This window comes from Scomber japonicus, chromosome 2, assembly GCF_027409825.1.
Source record: "Scomber japonicus isolate fScoJap1 chromosome 2, fScoJap1.pri, whole genome shotgun sequence".
Lineage (NCBI taxonomy): Eukaryota > Metazoa > Chordata > Actinopteri > Scombriformes > Scombridae > Scomber > Scomber japonicus.
This window is the reverse complement of record NC_070579.1, coordinates 26,614,026-26,636,377: the sequence shown is the minus strand read 5'-3', so window position 1 is coordinate 26,636,377 and position 22,352 is coordinate 26,614,026. Positions and strand designations below refer to the sequence as shown.

The 22,352-nt window shown below is 39.7% G+C and overlaps 1 protein-coding gene across 2 annotated transcripts in view; it reads right to left on the bottom strand.

Annotated features, from left to right (window-relative positions):
* Nucleotides 1-17,807, bottom strand: part of LOC128379224 (cytoplasmic phosphatidylinositol transfer protein 1-like) — a 76,178-nt gene extending 58,371 nt beyond the window's left edge. For both annotated transcript variants that reach the window (XM_053338867.1, XM_053338868.1), the window contains exon 1: nt 17,568-17,807. In XM_053338867.1, the coding sequence (XP_053194842.1) occupies nt 17,568-17,615 (48 nt within the window). In that variant the 5' untranslated portion in view covers nt 17,616-17,807. The remainder of the gene's footprint in view (nt 1-17,567) is intronic.
* Nucleotides 17,808-22,352: the final 4,545 nt, after the last annotated feature.

Below are 22,352 nucleotides of genomic sequence, written 5' to 3'. Positions count from 1 at the left end.
ATATGCTGACAGTAAAAAAAATAACTGGAGTGAACTTGAATTGTTTGCACTTTAAAATTTAATTTATTCTATTCAATTGTATAATGATGTTGGTAACCAGTGGTTATTTTGCACTTTAAATATAACATTTTGTTTTTATTGGATTTGTTGAGGTAATACTCTTTTATTTATGTTGAAGGTTAAAATTTATGTAACCAATTGGTTAATAATAAATGGGTCAGTTTTTCCTATACCTACTGTTGCTGACTATTGTTTTCTGTTATATCACTACAACATCAGTAACAGTAACAGTAACATCACTTTATCAAGCCTTTTCTAACATTCCACACAACAAAATAAGGAATAAATATATGTATGATTCGTGCCTATATCGTATCGTATTGATATCGGTATCGGCCAATACTCAAGGCTACAATATCGGTATCGTATCGGAAGTGAAAAAGTCATATCGGGACATCCCTACCAAGAACAAGGGCTGCACGAAAAATAGACACTGATATTAGCTTGTGACATGTGATGTGAACGCTTAGCAATAATACCAGCTCTGCGTCAGTAGGTTTTTTTTAGATTCTGAAGCTCTGATCTCCAAGTCTTCATTCAGCATTATTACGTTTCAAATCGTGCACCGCTCTACTCAGTAGCAGTACACAAAAAGAAACACATATACAAGAAATAACCACATATTAAAAAAAAGGGACAATAAACGGAGAATCAAATGAAGTAATTGTACATGATTTCTGGATTTTCTGAGAGGCCGTAAGAGACAGGCGGAACTGAGCAAGCCACTTGTTAAGACCTCTTTAGGTCTATTTAAAGAGCTGGCACATCTGCCCCCTGTTTGCCTTTCCAGGGCTGTAAAACCTGGAAAGTGAAAGGAGGGTGAACCGTGATGGAAGAGACAGTCCTTATGAGATGTACACTTAGATTGTTTGCACCACAGACTCTAAATGAACACATTGACACTTGTACATACAGATCAACCTTCTCGAGTGTTTCCTTTCTTCCCCTGAGCTGGTACACTTAAGATGGCTGTCAAGAAACTTTACACTGTTGTTATGGAAACTGTACGAAGGAAATTCGAGCTGAATTATGTCATTTTTGCATGTTTGTGGCCCCGAATAGCATCGGTTTGTGGTTGTTTATGATTACATGAGCTCATAAGGCATTTTTGGATTTCCTTTTATCCAGCCATTCATTGCTAGACACAAATTTATACAATGAAACTGGTCTCCAAAATAAACAGAAACTGTTTATCTAAACCCGCCTCAGGACGTTACCTCAGGGTATTTTTCATCAGTTGCAGGTCAGATCCAACAATTCTGCTTTTAATCAAATCCTGCTTTTGACTCTTGGGATTTTATTTGAGCAAGGTCATTGTATTCCATCATTTCTTTGTACTTTAAAAAATGGTCTATTTGGGCACAAAAAAGTTGAATATATCCTGTTTGCGTTTCACTGAGGTGTTCATGATTTATTCAATGAGGGGCAGACAGGAGCTAATAACTCCACTACATATAACAAGAATTCCTGTCATCAACACAGAGCTCCACTATTCAAATCCTTGTTGCCTCAAACGTCACAGTGTCTGCTTGAGTATTTCATAAGTTTTTCTTCCTAACTTTAAATATTTGGCATCACAGTGCCCAGAAGTGAAGAGTTAAACTCTCTCATCAGTGTGTTGTTAAACTAAGTCCAATTGCAAACGTTACTCAACTCGGTGGTCTGAAAAGGATCATAAAGGCTGAACTCATGAGATGTATGAGACAAAGGATTACTGTCAGTCAAATTCACTCTAGGGATACAATCCCATTCATTGACTGAGCATAACTAATCAAAGTTCTCTTAGTAAAAAAAAGGAGCATTATGGCTGAGGAAAAAGGGCTTCAGGACATCAAACATATCAGGATGTGACATTCAAACACTAAAATAAAACAGTACTCTGGATAATTGGCCACCAAACCTGCCCTTACTTTGACAGTAAAATGACAAATAAAAGCTGAAAAGAAACAACTGACCTTGCTATATTTTGTCCTTGACAGAATTTCTTTTAATAACTGTAATACCTTTCTAAAATGTAATAAGGATTACTATAATTATGTTTTAAATAAGAACCCCTTGGAGTGTAGAGGTCCCCTTGGGTCAATTATGTCATGTGCTACTCGTATTACATAATCAGGTTATTCAGCTATCAGAACACATTCAAAGTCTCTCCTAAAGCTGCTTTAATATCTTCACAGGCTCTGGTTCCTGTGAGAAAGGCTGGCTGATGGAGGACCACAGTGGATAATTGTTAATCTAAGGCCAGGACATTTTAATTTCACTGTGTGATGACATTTTGATACTGGTTGCAGTAAATAGCTCCAGAATACCTCCTCCTAATCAGGATTTCTTAAAGCACCATGAGAAAAAATTCAAGGAGAGACCAAAAGGAATATTCCTTAATTGTGAGTGACTGAGTGATTGATGAAGTTACACCTTTGGTCTGCCAGTCGAGCATGTGCACTTGGTTTTATTGTAACTGCAGTAACTGGACAAAGATATGCCTCCTGAATTTGCACCCAAAAAGACTGTCAACTGCATGTTGCTCCCTGATCCTCTAAATCACACTAGAAATCAGCCATGGTCAGAGCTGACTCAGTTGAAGTACACACTGAAATGGGGAAAAATACACACACACATGCTACACAAACACACGCAGGCTACCACACACACACACGTACGTATATGTACAAATATGTTCAGAGGAGAGGTTGAGAATGTGATTTACCTTTACTTATCATGTGAGGGAGATTAATTCTGCCATTACACACTCACACATTTTCTCTATTTCACATACACACACACACACACACACACACACACACACACACACACACACACACACACACACACACACACACACACACACACACACACACACACTCTCATCCTATCGCTCTCCTGCCAGAGGCCAAGACTGACTGAACATCAACCTTAACTGCGAAGCCATTAAGATAAGATGTGGAGTTTATTAGCTTCATTTCAGCAGGTATTCAGAGAGAGAGTTGATGATGTTGGTGTTCTTTTATCACGATTCCCCCCATGTGGAAGTGACAACACTGCAGCCACACGAAGACCTTGTATTTGTGAACCTACTTAGAACCAAGACAAATTATCTAATTTTCCAGCTGACACTTGTGCAGTTCTGAATCTGTACAATTGTCCTAGAATAGCTGTCATGAGACATATATATATCTTTAAAACTGAGCTGCAACCTTTTACAATCACAAGATGCATGTTGATGATATGTCACACTAAATGTCAGTCATCATAATCAATTGAAAGCGATCTAATCTTTCATTTCACATCCAGATGAAAGATCCAAACATCTAAATGACAACAGCAAAACAGCAACAAGAAAATATACATGCTTGTTAGGTTGATAAAGCAACAAATACATGTCATGTAAATATCAAGGGCTACAGAGGTCAATATATGAGGTCTATTAGCTGCATTAAAACCCAATTTAAAGTTACTGAGAGATCTGTGCACTGTGCATTCCTGATGTCTTTGTTCTCCTGATTTAAATACATTTGCTGCTGCTGGCAGGCTAATTGCTGCACAGTACGCTGAAGTCCATCAAAGTATTAAAAAATGGATTCTTCTGCTTTGCTTCCCAATAGGTATCTCAGAAAAAAAAAACATACTTCATGTGAATTTTAATGGACACAGCTAGAGAGAGCTGCAACCTTTTATTAGATGATTAATTCATGCGTCTCTAACATGGATTAGTCTTTGAACAGAACAAGTACACAAAGCTTATTTCTCATATTACTGAAATGCACGGGGGATCATGTTCTGTAAGAGCTGAAAGTATTTGTCACTTGATCATTCACAATCGCTCTTCAGGCAAAAATGCATAACTGCAACAATTAGTTGATAAATCCAGATTAACCTAATAAAAAAAAATTAAAAATCATGAGTTGCAGCTCTATATTCCATAAAGTCTGTAAGAAAATAAATCCTCTGAGACATTTCACCTGATACGTTTAAAAAGCCCCATAGAAATCAAACTGCAAAGAAATGCTCAAAGTGATGGTCAACCACCTGAAAGCAACAGATAAGTTGTTTACCTTGAATATCAACACCGCTTATTTACCTTCACAATAATGCGTCTAAGCTGTAACACTAGAAAAAAAACACACAGTGAACGGATATGATTGGTGCCAAAACCCAGGCTTGAGGGAAGGTAAGACTCCATCATCTGCCTCATTATTTGACAGTTATCCTACGGATGGTCTTACACTATAATCACTATAATCCACTCTGCTATGGGGGGTAATGGTAGGGATGGATGGCACTGGTTACCATAGAAACCAGAGATGATAATGAAGTGTGTCAGCATATAGCTATCTATAGTCTATCTAATTTGTGCGTATGTGTGTGTGCTCAAGTGTGTGCATGTGTGTGGGCTGATCTGATAGTTCTTTCAAAGATGCGTTGCACCTGCATGTGGGCTGAAGGCATAGCAGCACAGCATGATGACCAGTGTGCGCACCAGTGTATTCTTATCCTGGGTGTAAAAGTATCCTTGGCAACACACGTCGGAAGCAGACCTCTCAAAACTTTCTAGCAACGAGGAACGAGTTAGCCGCACTTATGAATCACACTCGCTTTTTATACAGCCGCGTTTTGCGCACACGTCGGCACTGACGCACCTAACCCGACCTGCTTCTATTTACATTCACTCTCATAAGATCTTTTTAAAGCTGTTGGAATTACAGTGGCAACCATTTTCATGCGTCTGTAAGCGAGGAACAGCCTCCCTGACTCAGTGTTAAAGAGCTATTTAGAAACCACTGGCTGCATCGAACCATAGATGACTTTCTTCTTCATATTTCATACACCTAACTCGAGCATCTCGACACCTCTGTCTACCTTCTTTCTTTTTCTCCCATTTTCCATTTGCATGTATTTTACACCAAGCATCTTTGGAATCTCCTCTCACCATCTTCATCCGTCTAATCTCATCCTGTCTTGGTAAATTCAAATGTCTTTTTATAGAGAAATTACATTTGACATATGTAAATCTTCTTCCTCTTTCCCTCTCATCTCTCCACTGGCTAATAAAAATAAAAAAAAATTAATAAAAGCAGGAAAAGAAGGGAGAAAAGTAACATGCTGTTCTCCTTCTCCTTCTCCTGTTCTGCCTCTCATTCTGCTGCACACTCTGTATCTCTACCTTAGAGTTAAAGCGAGGATCGGCAGCTACTGTACAAGTACAACATCAGCTCTGTGCCTGTGAACACGTACGCACGGACGGATACACACTCGAGTCAAACTGCAGCGGGGTGAGAATGGACCAACCAGAACATTAAATTCAATTTGATCAGATGACAACTCACGCTTCATAGCCTCCAGTGGTAAAAGCTAGTCAGAAATGAAAGCAAACAGTTCACAACACAGCCAAAGCCTTAATCAGCGTCAGAGCATACAGTACATGGAAGATAGTCGGCCGCTGATTGTGTGGCCAAATAAACACAAGGCCACTTTAAAGCCATTCTCCCGCTCAAGTGATAGCATTGTGAGTGTGACATTTGCTGAAGTAATGGAGATATTACACAGCCTAAATCACACTTTGAGCACCACTATGTGTTTTTATATGAGCATGTGATAATGTTTCTCTTCTGTCTGTTGAAAAGAAGGTCACATTCTGGCCTGACCCGAGGATTACCGTCCAATAGGAAGCCTGTGATGAAAAAAGATAACTGGGCACTGGAGACGCATAATCCCAGGTAAACCTCCACATGTAGGTGAGTAGCCTGAGGCACAGAGACCAAAACACTGTAGATAGATAGATTATCATAGAGCATACATTTTAGGCAACCAAAATTAGAGTATTTGGAAAAAACGCAATATAAAAGTAATGTAAATGTTTAATTTTGAGATGCAATATGGCTTTAAGAGCTTCACACTGACTACATTAGTCATAAAGCAGGAGACAGCAAGTTCCCTGGTCTTTTCCACTGCTGGATCAGCAAGCTGTTCTTGATGCAAGGCTTTATGGCACCATATGAACAGTATTTACTGCCATGTAATGCTACAAATACATTCAGGGACTTCCAACGGTGGAGACAAAACACCCTAACACTCATAACAGCACTCATAATTCCCATTTCGAAACAATTTGTCTGCATCACAGCCGGAATCCATTTTCACTTACTGCTTGCTATGTTTTGTTGTATTGTAATCTCTAACACTTTGTTCTGACAGCAGAGCGATGTGTTAATTCAGTTTATTGTTTCTGCCTTTAACAGGAATCCATTGAATAATTCATAAAGCACAAAGCAATCGAGGAGATGCAGTTGTTGCAGGACAAGTAATAATAGGGATGGCCTGCAGAGTGAGTCAGTTAAGGCTATCACTGTTAATGCAATAGCTGTTTTAGAGGGCAGAACCCCACCCAATACTGAAAATTTAGAGATAAGTCATTAGTGGGCTAAATGCACCCAACAATGAAAATCTACTATCCATCGATTTCAATTATTCATTTAGCCTTTCACAAACGGACAAACCATGAGCTTCATAGCTGATGGCTCACTTCTCACTGAATGTGGATGGTGCAAGGGACTCCAATGCTGTGAAAAAACATAGATATGGCATCTGGAAGGTCTCTTGGATGCACACGCACACACACACAACCATGTTTCCATCACTTCAGAGGACATTACATTGGCATTACTGCAGACTTGTACCAACCTTAGTCATAAGCACCACTTGCCTTCTCCCTAATATGAATTATTTATGTCAAGAGGACTTGCTTTTTGTCCCCATAAGGGAGGAAAGTTCCCGCAACATGACTATGTTAACAGATTCATGTCCCAACAACACGAGGCATACCTGGAAAAACTTCGCCTTCGAGTGAAAACACACACACACACACAGAACAAGAGTAAAGCCAGAAATAGCTGGCAGGCTGTGCTAAGACACTTGGTAACAACATAAAACAAACACTGTGTCCCTTTAAGCTACAATATCTCTGTAATGAAACAATGATTCTCAACAGTCTCACCAAGACACGAGAGAAATAACCTAGAACACCAAAACTTCTCGTAGAAACAAAACTGAGGCTGTAATGCTCTTTATACACTAGGAAACTAAATGTTGGGTGGATGAAAAGTGAAGGCAGCTTTATATCCTTACCACTACTGGGACAACATATAAAGTTTGGAGGGTGGCATTAGAAGCCACTTCAGGGCATCTCAGACTCAGCTTGTCAGCATAGTTTCACATTTTATATGTCAAATTTTACATATTAGCATGATAACAGGCTTAAATGGTCCCAGATAGAAAGTAGGGCTGAATCAATTACTTAATAATTTGATTACAAAAAAATGATCAAGGCAATTTTTCTTGAAATGAAGCTTTGTTTAATTCATTTCATTGCATTATATGACATGCTCTGATACACGGATGGTTATTACTGACGCAAATTGTGTCACGTGCTATGTCACAGAGCAGTTTACTAGAGAGTGAAAACAATAAAGTGTGTGCCGCATCTAGTCGGGTCAAGGGGCCGCACACACACATACACCAAAAAACGATTGGTTTTGTATCGCTTATTTACACGTCACGTTTTCTTTTTATAAACATCACAGTGTGGATCATTAACCTTATTGTACTAGTTAATGAACTAATAGCTGATGCTGTATCACTTTACTGAGGGCAAGTACAACCTTTCAACCGTTGGCATTGGCTTATCATCCCACACGTCAGTGCTCAAGACAAAAAAACAAAAGACTATTCCATATAATTCCTATCATCATTCCTGACCGAGTTGCTCAACCACAGCCTGTGAAATCTCTTCCTGTGACATGTGTGTGTATGCCACTTGTAGGTGCTTGGCTGAGTGTGGCAAATGAATGTCTGTAATGTCAAGTAGCCCACTGTAAAGAGGCTGTGAAGCCTCATCTCTCACATAATTCCATTAACTCACCCTCATCTTCTATTCAGCCCCTGAGCCTTTTATCATATCTGTACATATTAGGATGGCATTCATTTTATACAACAACAGAAGACTAAATATGAGACCGATCCTTCAAATTCCTTGGTCATGTTGTGCATAAGTGGAAAGTTTTACTCTGATCTCAGCATGCTGTTTCAGTTGTTCCTGACCTACAGTGTGAACAAGTGAACCTGTAGTACAATTGTGAATTAAACAGTAAGCCGTTTTAGTGAGGATATCCATATTGAACGCAGTATAAAGAATCTTTGTCGCAACTTTCAGCCCCAGATTTAGCAGCCCTCTTCAGACTGTGGCAATAGGAAGAAAACTGCATTGATTCCTGCTGATATTTACTGGTGCAGTAGAGAAAAACGATGAAACATCTCCAAACTGATAGGAAGTAGTTTTACATCAAAACTTTAATAACAAGAGTCTGGAGCAAATAACATTTAAACTATAAATAATGACAATAGCAGTTAATGAGTATGCCAAAATAGGACAGCTATCAGCTATCAGAGATGCATCATTATGAAGTGTAAGGCTGTATACGAAAAGCAATATCAATCAATAAACTTTAATTCAGCAAGTTATTTCCATAAAGAAGAAAAAAGCAGAACAGAGATTAATATGATAATCAAGACAAAATTCATAATAAAAGCTGACTGCTTTTTCCCAAAAAGTCATCATCAGGCTTTCACTCTGTTTCAGTGTGTTAGGAACCTGTGTTACCTCTCATCACCTCACTGAGCTCATATTCAGTTTCGAGGGTCTCACTACCGGAGTGCTTCATACCGTGCGCTTTATGAGACGGAGACAATGATGATGTGTCCTGTGACATTTGTGTGTATGTGTGTGTGTGTGTGTGTGTGTTACTGACACGAGCACACTTATACTCAAAGCTCAAAGTGTGGGTGTGTACAGGAGGGGGACAAACAGAATTAGTTCCATGGATGAAAGTGAAACAGCCCCTCTCCAGAGTGCGACTGTCAGAGAGGTGTCACGATTTCATGAGGCTCATGTTATGAAACAGCCTGTCTCACAATACAATACACTTACACAGGCACACTGACACACAAACACAAAAAAGTGCACACACACACACACACACACACACACACACACACACACACACATCTAGCCATCTAGGAAATGAGTATGGGCCTCATCGGTGGATAATGGTCCATCACAACCCATGATGGTTTCCTCTAGAAGAGTAAATGGGATGTTGATTGAATCACAACATTGTCATGTATACCAGATGGCAGAAAGGCCTTGCACCTTACCATGACACCAAAGAAACAAACAATGTCTAACAGGCCCCATTTCCTAAACAAACCCTGGAGTGGATGAAAGCCATAACATACTGTAAGAAAACAATGTTCTGAATGAAAAAGTAGCAGTGCTTGTAAAAAACACTGTGTAACTGGCTTCAATTCTAAAGGCTGCAAAGCACTGTGCCATCTTTAGGCTTTTTAGATGTACTATAGAGGGCAGCAAGATGGTGCAATATGTGAGGAGAAAGTCCTTCAACCCAAAACCAATCTGTGAAGCCTCAGAGTTGGAAAACGTCCACCTAATTGACCACCACTCCTGGCCTCCCTATGTGTGTGTGTGAATTCTCACTTTACACACCTTCATATTACATTTTGTTACGTCACCCTTTCTCAATGCAGGAACACCCAGCCCACCAAGGTTACTATCGTCTTTAATTACCTTGCCTATAAAAACACAAAAAAACTGTTTGATTTGTCTGGAAAGAAACCTTGGTGTCCTCAGTGAGTTATAGCACGTCTGTTCTCACACTGTTCAGCTCTTTCAGCCTGTGGATACATGAAATTAGCTTCTGCCGTCATGGAAACATGCTCAGGGATTGAACAATGACAACCAATCTTGTTAGGGAGCCCTTATTAAAAGGGGGTTTTAACAAATCAGTAAATGAGAATTTTTTTCTTTTCATCCAACGTGAATGAAATGACCAGGGGAAAGAGACGCTATTCCAAACACTAATGAAACCATCTACTGTCTTTTGCCATATTTTTTTTAAAACTGTTCCATCCACTTACTTTTGCCTGAAGCTGTGGAAGGTAGCGTTACATAAAATAGTCCTAATGGTCGGTGTCATGCTTGAGGGCTGATACAATGTCTGTACAACATCAACACTTCCTTGAACATCTATGGCAGATCATCCCTCCTGCACAAAAGCACAAAATTACAGTTTCCAATCCTATTACAGTGGTTCATGGGTCCACATCAATACAATATGACTACATCAGGTGTGTGCCAGCTGCTTTTAGACCACTGTGGTGGTGTGTGTGCATCATCATATCTCAATAACATTAAGTTGGCTAGATGCAGGTGTGCTGCTCTCAACCCACAGCATGAGCCCAAATGAGGCTTTAGAGAAGTGAATGAACTGCATGTGGTTTTTGGCAAATGTTGAGTGCACTACATTAGAAGATATTCATTCCCTCTAATCAATTCTGGCAACACGGAGACATGCAGAGATGCTTATGCCCCGAAAAATGCCAGTGTGAGCCAGAAACCCAGGTGTCCTTCCTGCTATCCATCCGGCCATTCATCCAAGTAACAAGCCCAACATCCTCCCATTTATACATTCATCTGACCCAGAGTAACTCACCCGTTCATTCCATTTCCAAAATGAGCTTACAGGTAATTTAACATACCCACGTTAACTGGCTAATCAGAGGAGCTACCTTTAATTTTGGAGTTGAACCATCTGTTCTGAGGACTACTGAAAATAGTGTGCATGGTGGTCAGAAATGGTTACACCTTTGGGTTTACAATAGGGGTGTGACGATACACTGAGCTCACGAGACGAGACACGATATTGGGTTGACGAGATCGAGAGGACACCCACTGTAACAAGGTTAATGATCCACACATGACATTATAAAAAGAAATGAGCGATAGAAAACCGATCTTTTTTTTTCTTTTTTTTTTGATTAATTATAGTTCCGCGAGACAACATTCACTTCGATGAGAAATACTGTCACGCTTTAGTCTCGTCGTACGACACCTCGTCACACCCCTAGTTTACAGTATATCTAACAGCCTAAAAAAGAATGTTCTCCTATACAGGCTCCCTCACAGCAGACAACAGTCTTTCAAAATGTGATGGTGACATAATCCTTCAGCTATCGCCTGAGCTAACACCTCATCAAATAGACATTCAGCTAGTGGGTATGACCTCCTATTGAATACGTATGTCAAATAGATTCATAACACATAGATCAGTTCAGTTAATTCAGCTAAGGATGGGTATCGTTTTCACTGGCCTTCACTGAATGTCAGTATGCTCTGAGTCACAACAGTTAATGGAAAAAAAAATAGAAGCTGGCCTTCAGCATTGAAGACCTGCTTCAGTTTTGTTTCCCTCCAAAAAGTAATCATGCTGCTGCTTATTCACACACATACACCACCATCAAGGTCTTTGTAAGTCAGAGGACAACTCTAAAGTAGTCCCTGGTGCTCTTTTCAGCACATAGACAGATAGAAGCTATTCAAGTGTGAAATCGAAGTCGCAGTACAAACTTTCGATTCATCAAGCAAGAACATGTTAAGGGTGAATACAGGTTCTGGAATCAGAACAGTGACTCAGGTCAGCCAGTGGTTGGGTGATGTCAGCATTTTTCTGGTGAGCTTGAAAAAGGGCACGTCAGACAAAGGCAGGGAGGTGTGAGTGAGAGCTACTGCAGCAGAGAAAGACACAGAGAAGGCACACATCTGTCTGTGTCTGCTGTGACGCATCACCTGTCTGTCCTTTCCAGGAAAAAAAAAGATGGGCGCGGTCGCTGATGAATGGCTGCGCTCACAGGAGAAGGACAGACTAGCGAGTTATCCCCAAGGCACTGGAAAGGGAAAATGATTATTTCTTGGCTAAGTGGTTCTAGTTAGAGTTACAGTTTGAATAATTTCCAAAACGTCAAACTAATATTAAACACAGTGGTTACTCTGTGGCTGAACTCCATTACCTCAGTGTCATCCAAACCTGACTTTCATGAATTGGCATGAGTTACACTGAGTCACCTTTGCTCAGTATATTACACAGTGAGAGACTACACTAAATCAAATGTTTTCATACGCTAGATGGTGGGGCTTTATTCAATTTCAAAACAGTTTTTTTTAAAGATGTTAAAAAAAAAAATCACACAAAATACGGGAATAGATAACCAAAATACCAAATATTAATAAAATACCAAAGTATAAATTTGAAAAAGGTACTAAAGTATGAAAAGTACCAAGCAATAGCAGCAGTGGTAAGATTATATTTCTCGCTTTAAAAAAAGAGGGGAAAAAAGATTTTTCCCCACTTACTTCTAAGAGTCTTTTGAGGAATGTAGGAATGGAAAACAGACGTAAAACGTGGGAGTAACATGCAAAGGGATGACGAAGAGGCAAAAGAATCAAAGCTCACTGAACAACTCAGCAGTCCGGTATTGCTAAATGATTTCTTCAGTGTGTATGGTGTGTGTAAAACTTGTATAAACACTGCATGGATAGTCTGTCCAACTTCTGCAGTAGTAATGCTGTGATGACGCAATTCAACCAAGCAACAGACAGTAATCTCTTCCCAGAGACAATACACAGAGAGACGTGACCTTGCTTGTCCCCATGACTCCAAATCTAAGCACACACACAGTGTATTAGTCCATGACCCTGGGGAATTTCAAAGAAGAAAAAAAAAAAAAATCTCCCACAACTTCCCGCATTACCCCCACTCCTCCCTCATGTATTTCCATCCTCTCTGCCATCCTTTCTCCCCCCCCCCCCTGTCCTTTTCCCCTCAAGCTCCCAACAGTCAGCCTTCAGTGGTTTGTCCTTAATCACCATCCATCCGTTCCACCCTTCCCTCCTTCCTCTCCTCTTGACAGGCAGGAAACTTTGATACAACTTTAGAAGCCAAAACATAACACTCAATTCAATGTGTGTAGTCACGATAAGAACAAACCCCCACCTGACATGCGCCCCCCAAGGACACTTGTCTCTAAGTTAGGACTGTCAACAACAATGACAAGCTGCTTCCTGGGATTAATCCAAATGGGGCTTGGATGACAGCTCTCCTTCTTGTTTGCTAAAATATTTAAAACTATGACAGCTTGACAAAAACAAAGTAAAGAAAAATGGGCACAAGGCAGCAGATTGTATTTACTTAATCGTGAGTTTTATGTGTACTGTATATCACAGTATCAGTTTGGCCGCCATTGTGAAGGAAATGTTTGTCTCAGTAGAAATTTATAGCGACGGGAGGTTGACTATACATCAGCAGGCGGCGATAAGGAAAGCCTTAATTTAACAAAGGTCTGATGCATGATTCAGCAAAATGAATTCAAAGTGCATTCACAAGTATAACAGAGGAGAATGACTAGTTTCAGAATATCCCTGATGTACTCAAAACAAACATGTAGCTGATTAATTGTTAATCTATGTGTTAACAGACGAGTCAGATTTAGATTTTGGTGATGAAGTGTTCAAAATGTTCAAATTTGATCACGGATTTTGCCTTTAACACAACTGCTCTTGCGTTTCATTACAGCCATCTGCTCGTAAATTTAAGGGATGTAACAAGAAAGCTCTTACTACTCCTTCTGGGCTTACAGATGTCAACTGTGCATGAAATACACACATGGGACAGGCTCATGGCTGTTTTACTGACATCCACATAACATAACACACTGGTGAGATGTAGCACTCACTGCAGAGGTATTTAGGCATGCATTGAAGAATGGTTGTGTTAGCACATGTGGAAAAACAGTTAACGCGGGTTATGAAATACAGCACATGTTACTGAGCCCTTTCTTCAGAAACAGTATTTCCTTTCATGACCACAGGTTGCTGCATAATTTAGTGGTGTAATGTCACTTTTACTGCCTATGATGAGCAAACATAGCATGGGCGGCCGGCCAAGGGGGGAATAAATGTAATGGGCCTTTACCAATCTCTTCTTAAGAAATGTCTTCTTAAAAACAACTTACGCAGTTTTCACACCGCTTCTACTTTTTCTTTTCTGGGAAATATAATTAGGTAAGAATCCACACAAACTCAAGAGCACACTTGTGCACATTCCAATGCTGACATGCTTGTGCAAAATAAATGGTTATTGAGTTTTCTTAAATTCTACAGCCATTAAATATTATAACATTTTTATTACATTCATATTTTTATCATTTATATTTTTTTTCGATCATTATTATATTCATTATCTCACAAAGCATTATGATCTTCCAAAATAAATAAACACTGCACTAACACCTCAATTCACAATAATTATATTAACTGGGAGCCACACCATCCAATAATCAGTGATTGATCAAGCTATTTATAGACCCAACGCAGGCCTGTTTCTGCCCCCTAGGCCTACTCGCGTAATGGCATATTTACTGCTGCTGCAAGATGTTGCAGATTGTGCACTGAGAGGAGGGGACACATCCTCCAAGACCATGTAGATCTGTTTACAGAGGGTGAGGAGCTCCTCTTAAGACGGCTATCAAAAGCTGTTGTCAAGGAGCTTCCCAATAGTTATGGACCAGCACTGTGGAGCCATACCACACAGCCTAATCTTGCACCACTACCCAGTGGTCTCCATCTTGGGCTTTTTAGCAACTGGGACATTTCATAGTGATTTAGGCTACACACACAGTGGGCATATCACAGGCATCCATCAGCCACGCTCTCTTGAAAGTCATGGATGGAATAAATCTGCCCACACAATACATAAAATTCCCCTATTAAAACAGAAGAACAGGTCCCAGTCAAGAGACACATGGCTCATTGGTACACATGTTGAGAACACCTTTGGCATCTTAAAAAGGATACCAACAGCTGAAAGATTGGGTTTTATTCTCAAAAACATGAGAGCCTGTAGACTACCTCAGCCACATTCTATCACGATTTTTTCACATTTTATAATATTTGGGCATCTTATCATTGGCTTTAAAATTACTTTGACATTTACAGTGTGATTTTTATAGAGTTTGCAATTAAGCTCAAAAACCAAACAGGTTTCAGAGGATATCTTCTTTTTTTATTATTTATATTAATTTCTTTAAGTGTCTCAGAGATTGTGGCCAGTGTTCAGGCTATCTGTGAAAGCATTCTCACTTGGCTGTCCACAATTACATCTGGGATCAGATTTGAGGCAGTTGAACAGGACCTTGGTGCACACATGGAGGTACTGCTGCAGGAAGGGAACTGGCTACAAGGCGCCAGGTTCCACCGCAGAGGGTGGTTGCGTCAGCAGGAGTTCATCCTTAACCAAATGATGAAAATCAAACCACTGTAGTGACCTTTTCTTTTCAGTTCGATTATGCATTGTTGGGTCTATACTGCAAAAGCAAATGTTTAGATTTTGAGTACAAACTCAGTATTTAGATAACACTTTTTTAATTCATGGAAATGCTGAAGAAGTGAACACTAATCATCTGCCTTTAAGTTTGACACGCTGGTGTTTCCATGTTGTATGTGTCACATGTTTCACAGATTTACAGCTACAGCTTTTATATAAAATGTACCGTCAAATTGTATCATTTCTGAAGAACCAGCTTAGCTTCTGATTCTGAGAAAGGAAATGAGCTCAGAGATAAAACCACTGACACAGGGGCCCAGGTCTGTGTCCAAATACTCAGCTGATGGCCCACCCCAGTCTCTCCTCTTGTATGCAGTGGTCCAGCTCAGATGATACTGGGCAAGCCTGTCCCCCTCCAGTGGTCAGCATCTCTCTTCTGTGTTAGGCAATTTATTTGTTTTGGGTTTTTTTTTTTTACCTCAGATTTGAGATCAAAGCAATTTTGTTATCTTCATCAGCTGTGCACTCTCTTTCACTGTAATAGTACTAATAATAGTATCCTGTGCTTTTTTTTCTGTTGCTACTAAATTTGCCAGCTCGTTTGGTTTTCACTTCCTGCCGCAGCACCTCCATTTCAGAACTACTTAGTTTTTTTTTTACTTTTGAAGTCTGGTGCTCCACCCTGTTTAGAGTTTCACTTTCAATGTGTGGTCATGCCCTTTAAATGGGATTCGTGGGGTGTTTACCTGTGCTAATTACGATCATATGACAAGGGCACATACAAGAACACAGGTGCAAACAATTTAGTGATTACAGAACACATCATGAATCTGTTGTACACTTTTCTTACGACCTTTCTCAAGAACAAATGTGAACTAAATGTGCAGCCTTCTTGTCTGCATGTTGTTGCATGTGCTTTTCATGTTGCAAAATGTAAAGCACCTCATTCCATTTCAGTGAGAGACCTTTAACAGCCCCCAGAAAGCAGGCATACACATGATGCATTCATATGTAGGCTATATACATTGGTGTGAGAAACCAGAGTGCCCAGTAAAAAGGTCTGAAAGTAACCAGTCCCTTTTCTGCTATCATCTCTCTCTCTTTTCTTTCCTAAAAATATCAAATAAAATAATGCCCTAGCACTGCTTTTTAGGCTTAAATATTGTGTTTCTTCAGTAAAGACCAAATCTCATCTGGGTTTAAGATCTTAAGATGTAAAATGACAAGATGTCAGTGCTGCAGACAAACCATTATTCCACCTGGCTGCCAACTGTCAGCTATTAGAAAACCAACAACAAGCCATGAAGACAAGTAACAACTGACTGAACTGAAAAAGGTGCTGTCGTCTTGTGTAGTATGTCAAGCATGCCAGGACAAAAGAGCAATCATCTTGAGCTTCTAATTTTAGACCTAGTCGTGAGACCTTATAGACAAGATGAGCTGAATACAGACAATGGACCTTTCTGTCATTCTGTCTGATGTCAATCAGTACAACTATTAGTATGAAAACCACTTAGTGAGGAGACCCTGCTCTGCATGGTGTCAGTGTGTGTGTGTGTGTGTGTGTGTGTGTGTGTGAACAAGGCTAAAAAAAAGGACATGAGCTTGTGTCCTATGCTGTATAATGTGTCTGTGGTGCTGTGCAGTGAGGTGATAGATTTTTACTTCATTTAAATATCTCCTTCAGACATGTTGTAAGATGTGCATGTGAAATACTCTACTAGGAATAATAATGTGTGTCTGATAGGAGTTAAATCATCTTGTTAAAATCTTTGAAACAACATCTGTTCTCCCTCTACTTCATTAAGAATCCCTGAATCAAGAAATATGCAATAATGTGGGACACAAGATGACTCTTATATCACTGTAAAGTCCATTCTCAGTGTTTCTGCACTGCAGGCTTCAGATTTCCACATCACACTTGTGTACGTTGAATTGGATTATAAAGGTTTCTTTTTTTCCAATGGGGGGGGGGGGAGGGGGGGGGTATGTTTAAAAGAAAAAGTAGTCAGTTTGGGCTCGGCGGAATGTTTAAAACGGGCTCCAGTGAAATGTTAGACTTTGCAGTAACAGAGGGAAAGAAATACACAGATATGAAGGTATGGTTCAGTCTTCAACGAAGCGCGTCTTCTACTTCACCTGACTGTATTATCACACTGAACTTAACCTCCCGCCTCCCCAGGTCTGTAACAGCAAACCTAACGGGTTAGCTGTCAGAGCTGTCTGGAGCAGCGGTCAAAGTGACACAAAGACGTGTAGAAAAATTGGGAGGAAACTCACCTCCTCCACTGTGAGGGGCATGCATATCCTGTACTCCTTCAGCAACATCCTCCCCCTCTTCTCTTGTGTGTATTCACAATGTGTCAAATGCTGCCAAGTAAACGCTCCCTCCGCCGTCCGACGGGCTGTGTGTGATATCTGAGGTCGTGTCAGCGCATGTGGAGAGATGGTCAACCCGGCTTATGAAATTCAGCCCAACTTACTGAGCTCTTTCATCAGAACCAGCGCTCGCCCTCTCTCGCGGGGAACGTGAAAGCAGAAATGAGCTAGGTTCAGTTCAGTCTCCTCCTATCACACTGACGAGTCAAGACGCGCGCAAAAAAGCGTCGCACGAGACCGGAAGACACAAGGTTTTGGGCTTCAGAATAAGAGCGTGCAATTTGTCACGTTCAAAATATATAAATAAGCAAGCAAACAATATACCACATATAAATATTTATACGTGTTATCCTGGTTATATCTTGTGTCCTCACTTCTGTTTAAAAAAAACAAACAAACATGTCAAATGCAGTAGTAGAGTGTTTGACCTGAAGCCATAAGGCTGGTCCACCACCACCGACCTAGGCCCGACATCCAAAAGGGGCCCCAAAGGCTTCATGTTCAGTGTGTCTCAGAAATCAAGGAATTTGGACGGCTATAATAGAAAATCAGCTAGGGTAGGTCTGCATTATTAGCTCATTTTGGGGCCCACCTAGTTTTAAAGGTTTCACTGGCTTCTAGTAGTAAAGTTGCAGACTTCTGCTCCCCCCCCATCGTCCCCTTTCAAGTGTAAGAGAATCTACAGTGGCCATGAACCTTGCAAAAAATACAAAAGGTTCTCTCTAGAGCCAGTGTTTAGTGCAACATGATGGGCTCAGTGGAAGACATATGGGTGTATAACGAGAACCGGATACAGCATCAGAGGCAGTCCGTGGTGCATGAGGCCAAAAGAGCCATTTCCTCCTGAAAACAAAACAAACAAAAAACCACACAGATGATATCATATGTATGAAAAAATGATGATAGGGAAATTAGTCATTTCATGTGGGTTTTGATGCTCAAAAAAATGTGCTGTATCCGCTGATTTACGGAAGTCTCTTTTACAAGGCAAGTCTATGGTAAAGTGTCTTTGGGCCCAGTAACATCATGTGACATTGACATTATATGGTTAAGCAGCTATGTCAAATTGGCTTTAGAGCCCTGCACTCATCTTGGGGCCCTCGGGATCTGCTCTTTATGTAAGTAAAAAGGACTCAGAGACAGGGTACAGAGATCAGTATGGTGGCCTGCCCATGATTTGAATAGTGATTTGAAAAGTGGCAGTGCTTTTATTTAGTTTTGTTTATGGACACTAAATTATCTATTTTGGAAACAAATAATCACACATTGTTGTTTCCCACTTTTTAGTTTTTTTAAGACTGAAAAATACAATTACATTATGAAAAGTTGTAGAATGATGAAGTAACTAATTATATTTGTATTTGTATTATCTCTAAATCTCATCATGAGATGCTTAAAAAGAGAGAAAAGAAGAAAAAACAAAGATGGGATACACAAATCTGTTTTCAGGTTTTGGACTTTTTCTCTTATTTTGATTTTTTGGTGAAATTTGAATATTTATTGAAACGAAACCATGTGAAAAGTTTTGAGGGAAAAATCACTATTTCTATTAGCTGGTAACAACTCATAGACATCTGAAATATGACTACACAATACTTTTTGTAAAACATTAAAGAAGAAGACAAAAAGGTTGGAAACCATTGGTTTCATCTTTAACAATGTGCTGTATTTTAAAAGCTTGTTATATTATCCATTGTATCAAATCTTCATCTGAAAAGTAACTAAAGCTGTTAAATAAATGTAGTACAGTAAAAAGTGCAATATTTCCCTCTGAGATGTTGTAGAGTGGAAGTATAAAGTAGCAGACAGGTACCTCAAAATTGTGTCTAAGTTTAAGTATTGTCATTCTTCAATCATTTTGAAAATTATTTTGAAGTATTAGACCGGATGTGCACTGTCTATGATGATCACCAAATCATTTAAATATCTCCTTCAGACATGTTGTAAGATGTGCATGTGAAATACTCTACTAGGAATAATAATGTGTGTCTGATAGGAGTTAAATCATCTTGTTAAAATCTTTGAAACAACATCTGTTCTCCCTCTACTTCATTAAGAATCCCTGAATCAAGAAATATGCAATAATGTGGGACACAAGATGACTCTTATATCACTGTAAAGTCCATTCTCAGTGTTTCTGCACTGCAGGCTTCAGATTTCCACATCACACTTGTGTACGTTGAATTGGATTATAAAGGTTTCTTTTTTTCCAATGGGGGGGGGGGGAGGGGGGGGGTATGTTTAAAAGAAAAAGTAGTCAGTTTGGGCTCGGCGGAATGTTTAAAACGGGCTCCAGTGAAATGTTAGACTTTGCAGTAACAGAGGGAAAGAAATACACAGATATGAAGGTATGGTTCAGTCTTCAACGAAGCGCGTCTTCTACTTCACCTGACTGTATTATCACACTGAACTTAACCTCCCGCCTCCCCAGGTCTGTAACAGCAAACCTAACGGGTTAGCTGTCAGAGCTGTCTGGAGCAGCGGTCAAAGTGACACAAAGACGTGTAGAAAAATTGGGAGGAAACTCACCTCCTCCACTGTGAGGGGCATGCATATCCTGTACTCCTTCAGCAACATCCTCCCCCTCTTCTCTTGTGTGTATTCACAATGTGTCAAATGCTGCCAAGTAAACGCTCCCTCCGCCGTCCGACGGGCTGTGTGTGATATCTGAGGTCGTGTCAGCGCATGTGGAGAGATGGTCAACCCGGCTTATGAAATTCAGCCCAACTTACTGAGCTCTTTCATCAGAACCAGCGCTCGCCCTCTCTCGCGGGGAACGTGAAAGCAGAAATGAGCTAGGTTCAGTTCAGTCTCCTCCTATCACACTGACGAGTCAAGACGCGCGCAAAAAAGCGTCGCACGAGACCGGAAGACACAAGGTTTTGGGCTTCAGAATAAGAGCGTGCAATTTGTCACGTTCAAAATATATAAATAAGCAAGCAAACAATATACCACATATAAATATTTATACGTGTTATCCTGGTTATATCTTGTGTCCTCACTTCTGTTTAAAAAAAACAAACAAACATGTCAAATGCAGTAGTAGAGTGTTTGACCTGAAGCCATAAGGCTGGTCCACCACCACCGACCTAGGCCCGACATCCAAAAGGGGCCCCAAAGGCTTCATGTTCAGTGTGTCTCAGAAATCAAGGAATTTGGACGGCTATAATAGAAAATCAGCTAGGGTAGGTCTGCATTATTAGCTCATTTTGGGGCCCACCTAGTTTTAAAGGTTTCACTGGCTTCTAGTAGTAAAGTTGCAGACTTCTGCTCCCCCCCCATCGTCCCCTTTCAAGTGTAAGAGAATCTACAGTGGCCATGAACCTTGCAAAAAATACAAAAGGTTCTCTCTAGAGCCAGTGTTTAGTGCAACATGATGGGCTCAGTGGAAGACATATGGGTGTATAACGAGAACCGGATACAGCATCAGAGGCAGTCCGTGGTGCATGAGGCCAAAAGAGCCATTTCCTCCTGAAAACAAAACAAACAAAAAACCACACAGATGATATCATATGTATGAAAAAATGATGATAGGGAAATTAGTCATTTCATGTGGGTTTTGATGCTCAAAAAAATGTGCTGTATCCGCTGATTTACGGAAGTCTCTTTTACAAGGCAAGTCTATGGTAAAGTGTCTTTGGGCCCAGTAACATCATGTGACATTGACATTATATGGTTAAGCAGCTATGTCAAATTGGCTTTAGAGCCCTGCACTCATCTTGGGGCCCTCGGGATCTGCTCTTTATGTAAGTAAAAAGGACTCAGAGACAGGGTACAGAGATCAGTATGGTGGCCTGCCCATGATTTGAATAGTGATTTGAAAAGTGGCAGTGCTTTTATTTAGTTTTGTTTATGGACACTAAATTATCTATTTTGGAAACAAATAATCACACATTGTTGTTTCCCACTTTTTAGTTTTTTTAAGACTGAAAAATACAATTACATTATGAAAAGTTGTAGAATGATGAAGTAACTAATTATATTTGTATTTGTATTATCTCTAAATCTCATCATGAGATGCTTAAAAAGAGAGAAAAGAAGAAAAAACAAAGATGGGATACACAAATCTGTTTTCAGGTTTTGGACTTTTTCTCTTATTTTGATTTTTTGGTGAAATTTGAATATTTATTGAAACGAAACCATGTGAAAAGTTTTGAGGGAAAAATCACTATTTCTATTAGCTGGTAACAACTCATAGACATCTGAAATATGACTACACAATACTTTTTGTAAAACATTAAAGAAGAAGACAAAAAGGTTGGAAACCATTGGTTTCATCTTTAACAATGTGCTGTATTTTAAAAGCTTGTTATATTATCCATTGTATCAAATCTTCATCTGAAAAGTAACTAAAGCTGTTAAATAAATGTAGTACAGTAAAAAGTGCAATATTTCCCTCTGAGATGTTGTAGAGTGGAAGTATAAAGTAGCAGACAGGTACCTCAAAATTGTGTCTAAGTTTAAGTATTGTCATTCTTCAATCATTTTGAAAATTATTTTGAAGTATTAGACCGGATGTGCACTGTCTATGATGATCACCAAATCATTTAAATATCTCCTTCAGACATGTTGTAAGATGTGCATGTGAAATACTCTACTAGGAATAATAATGTGTGTCTGATAGGAGTTAAATCATCTTGTTAAAATCTTTGAAACAACATCTGTTCTCCCTCTACTTCATTAAGA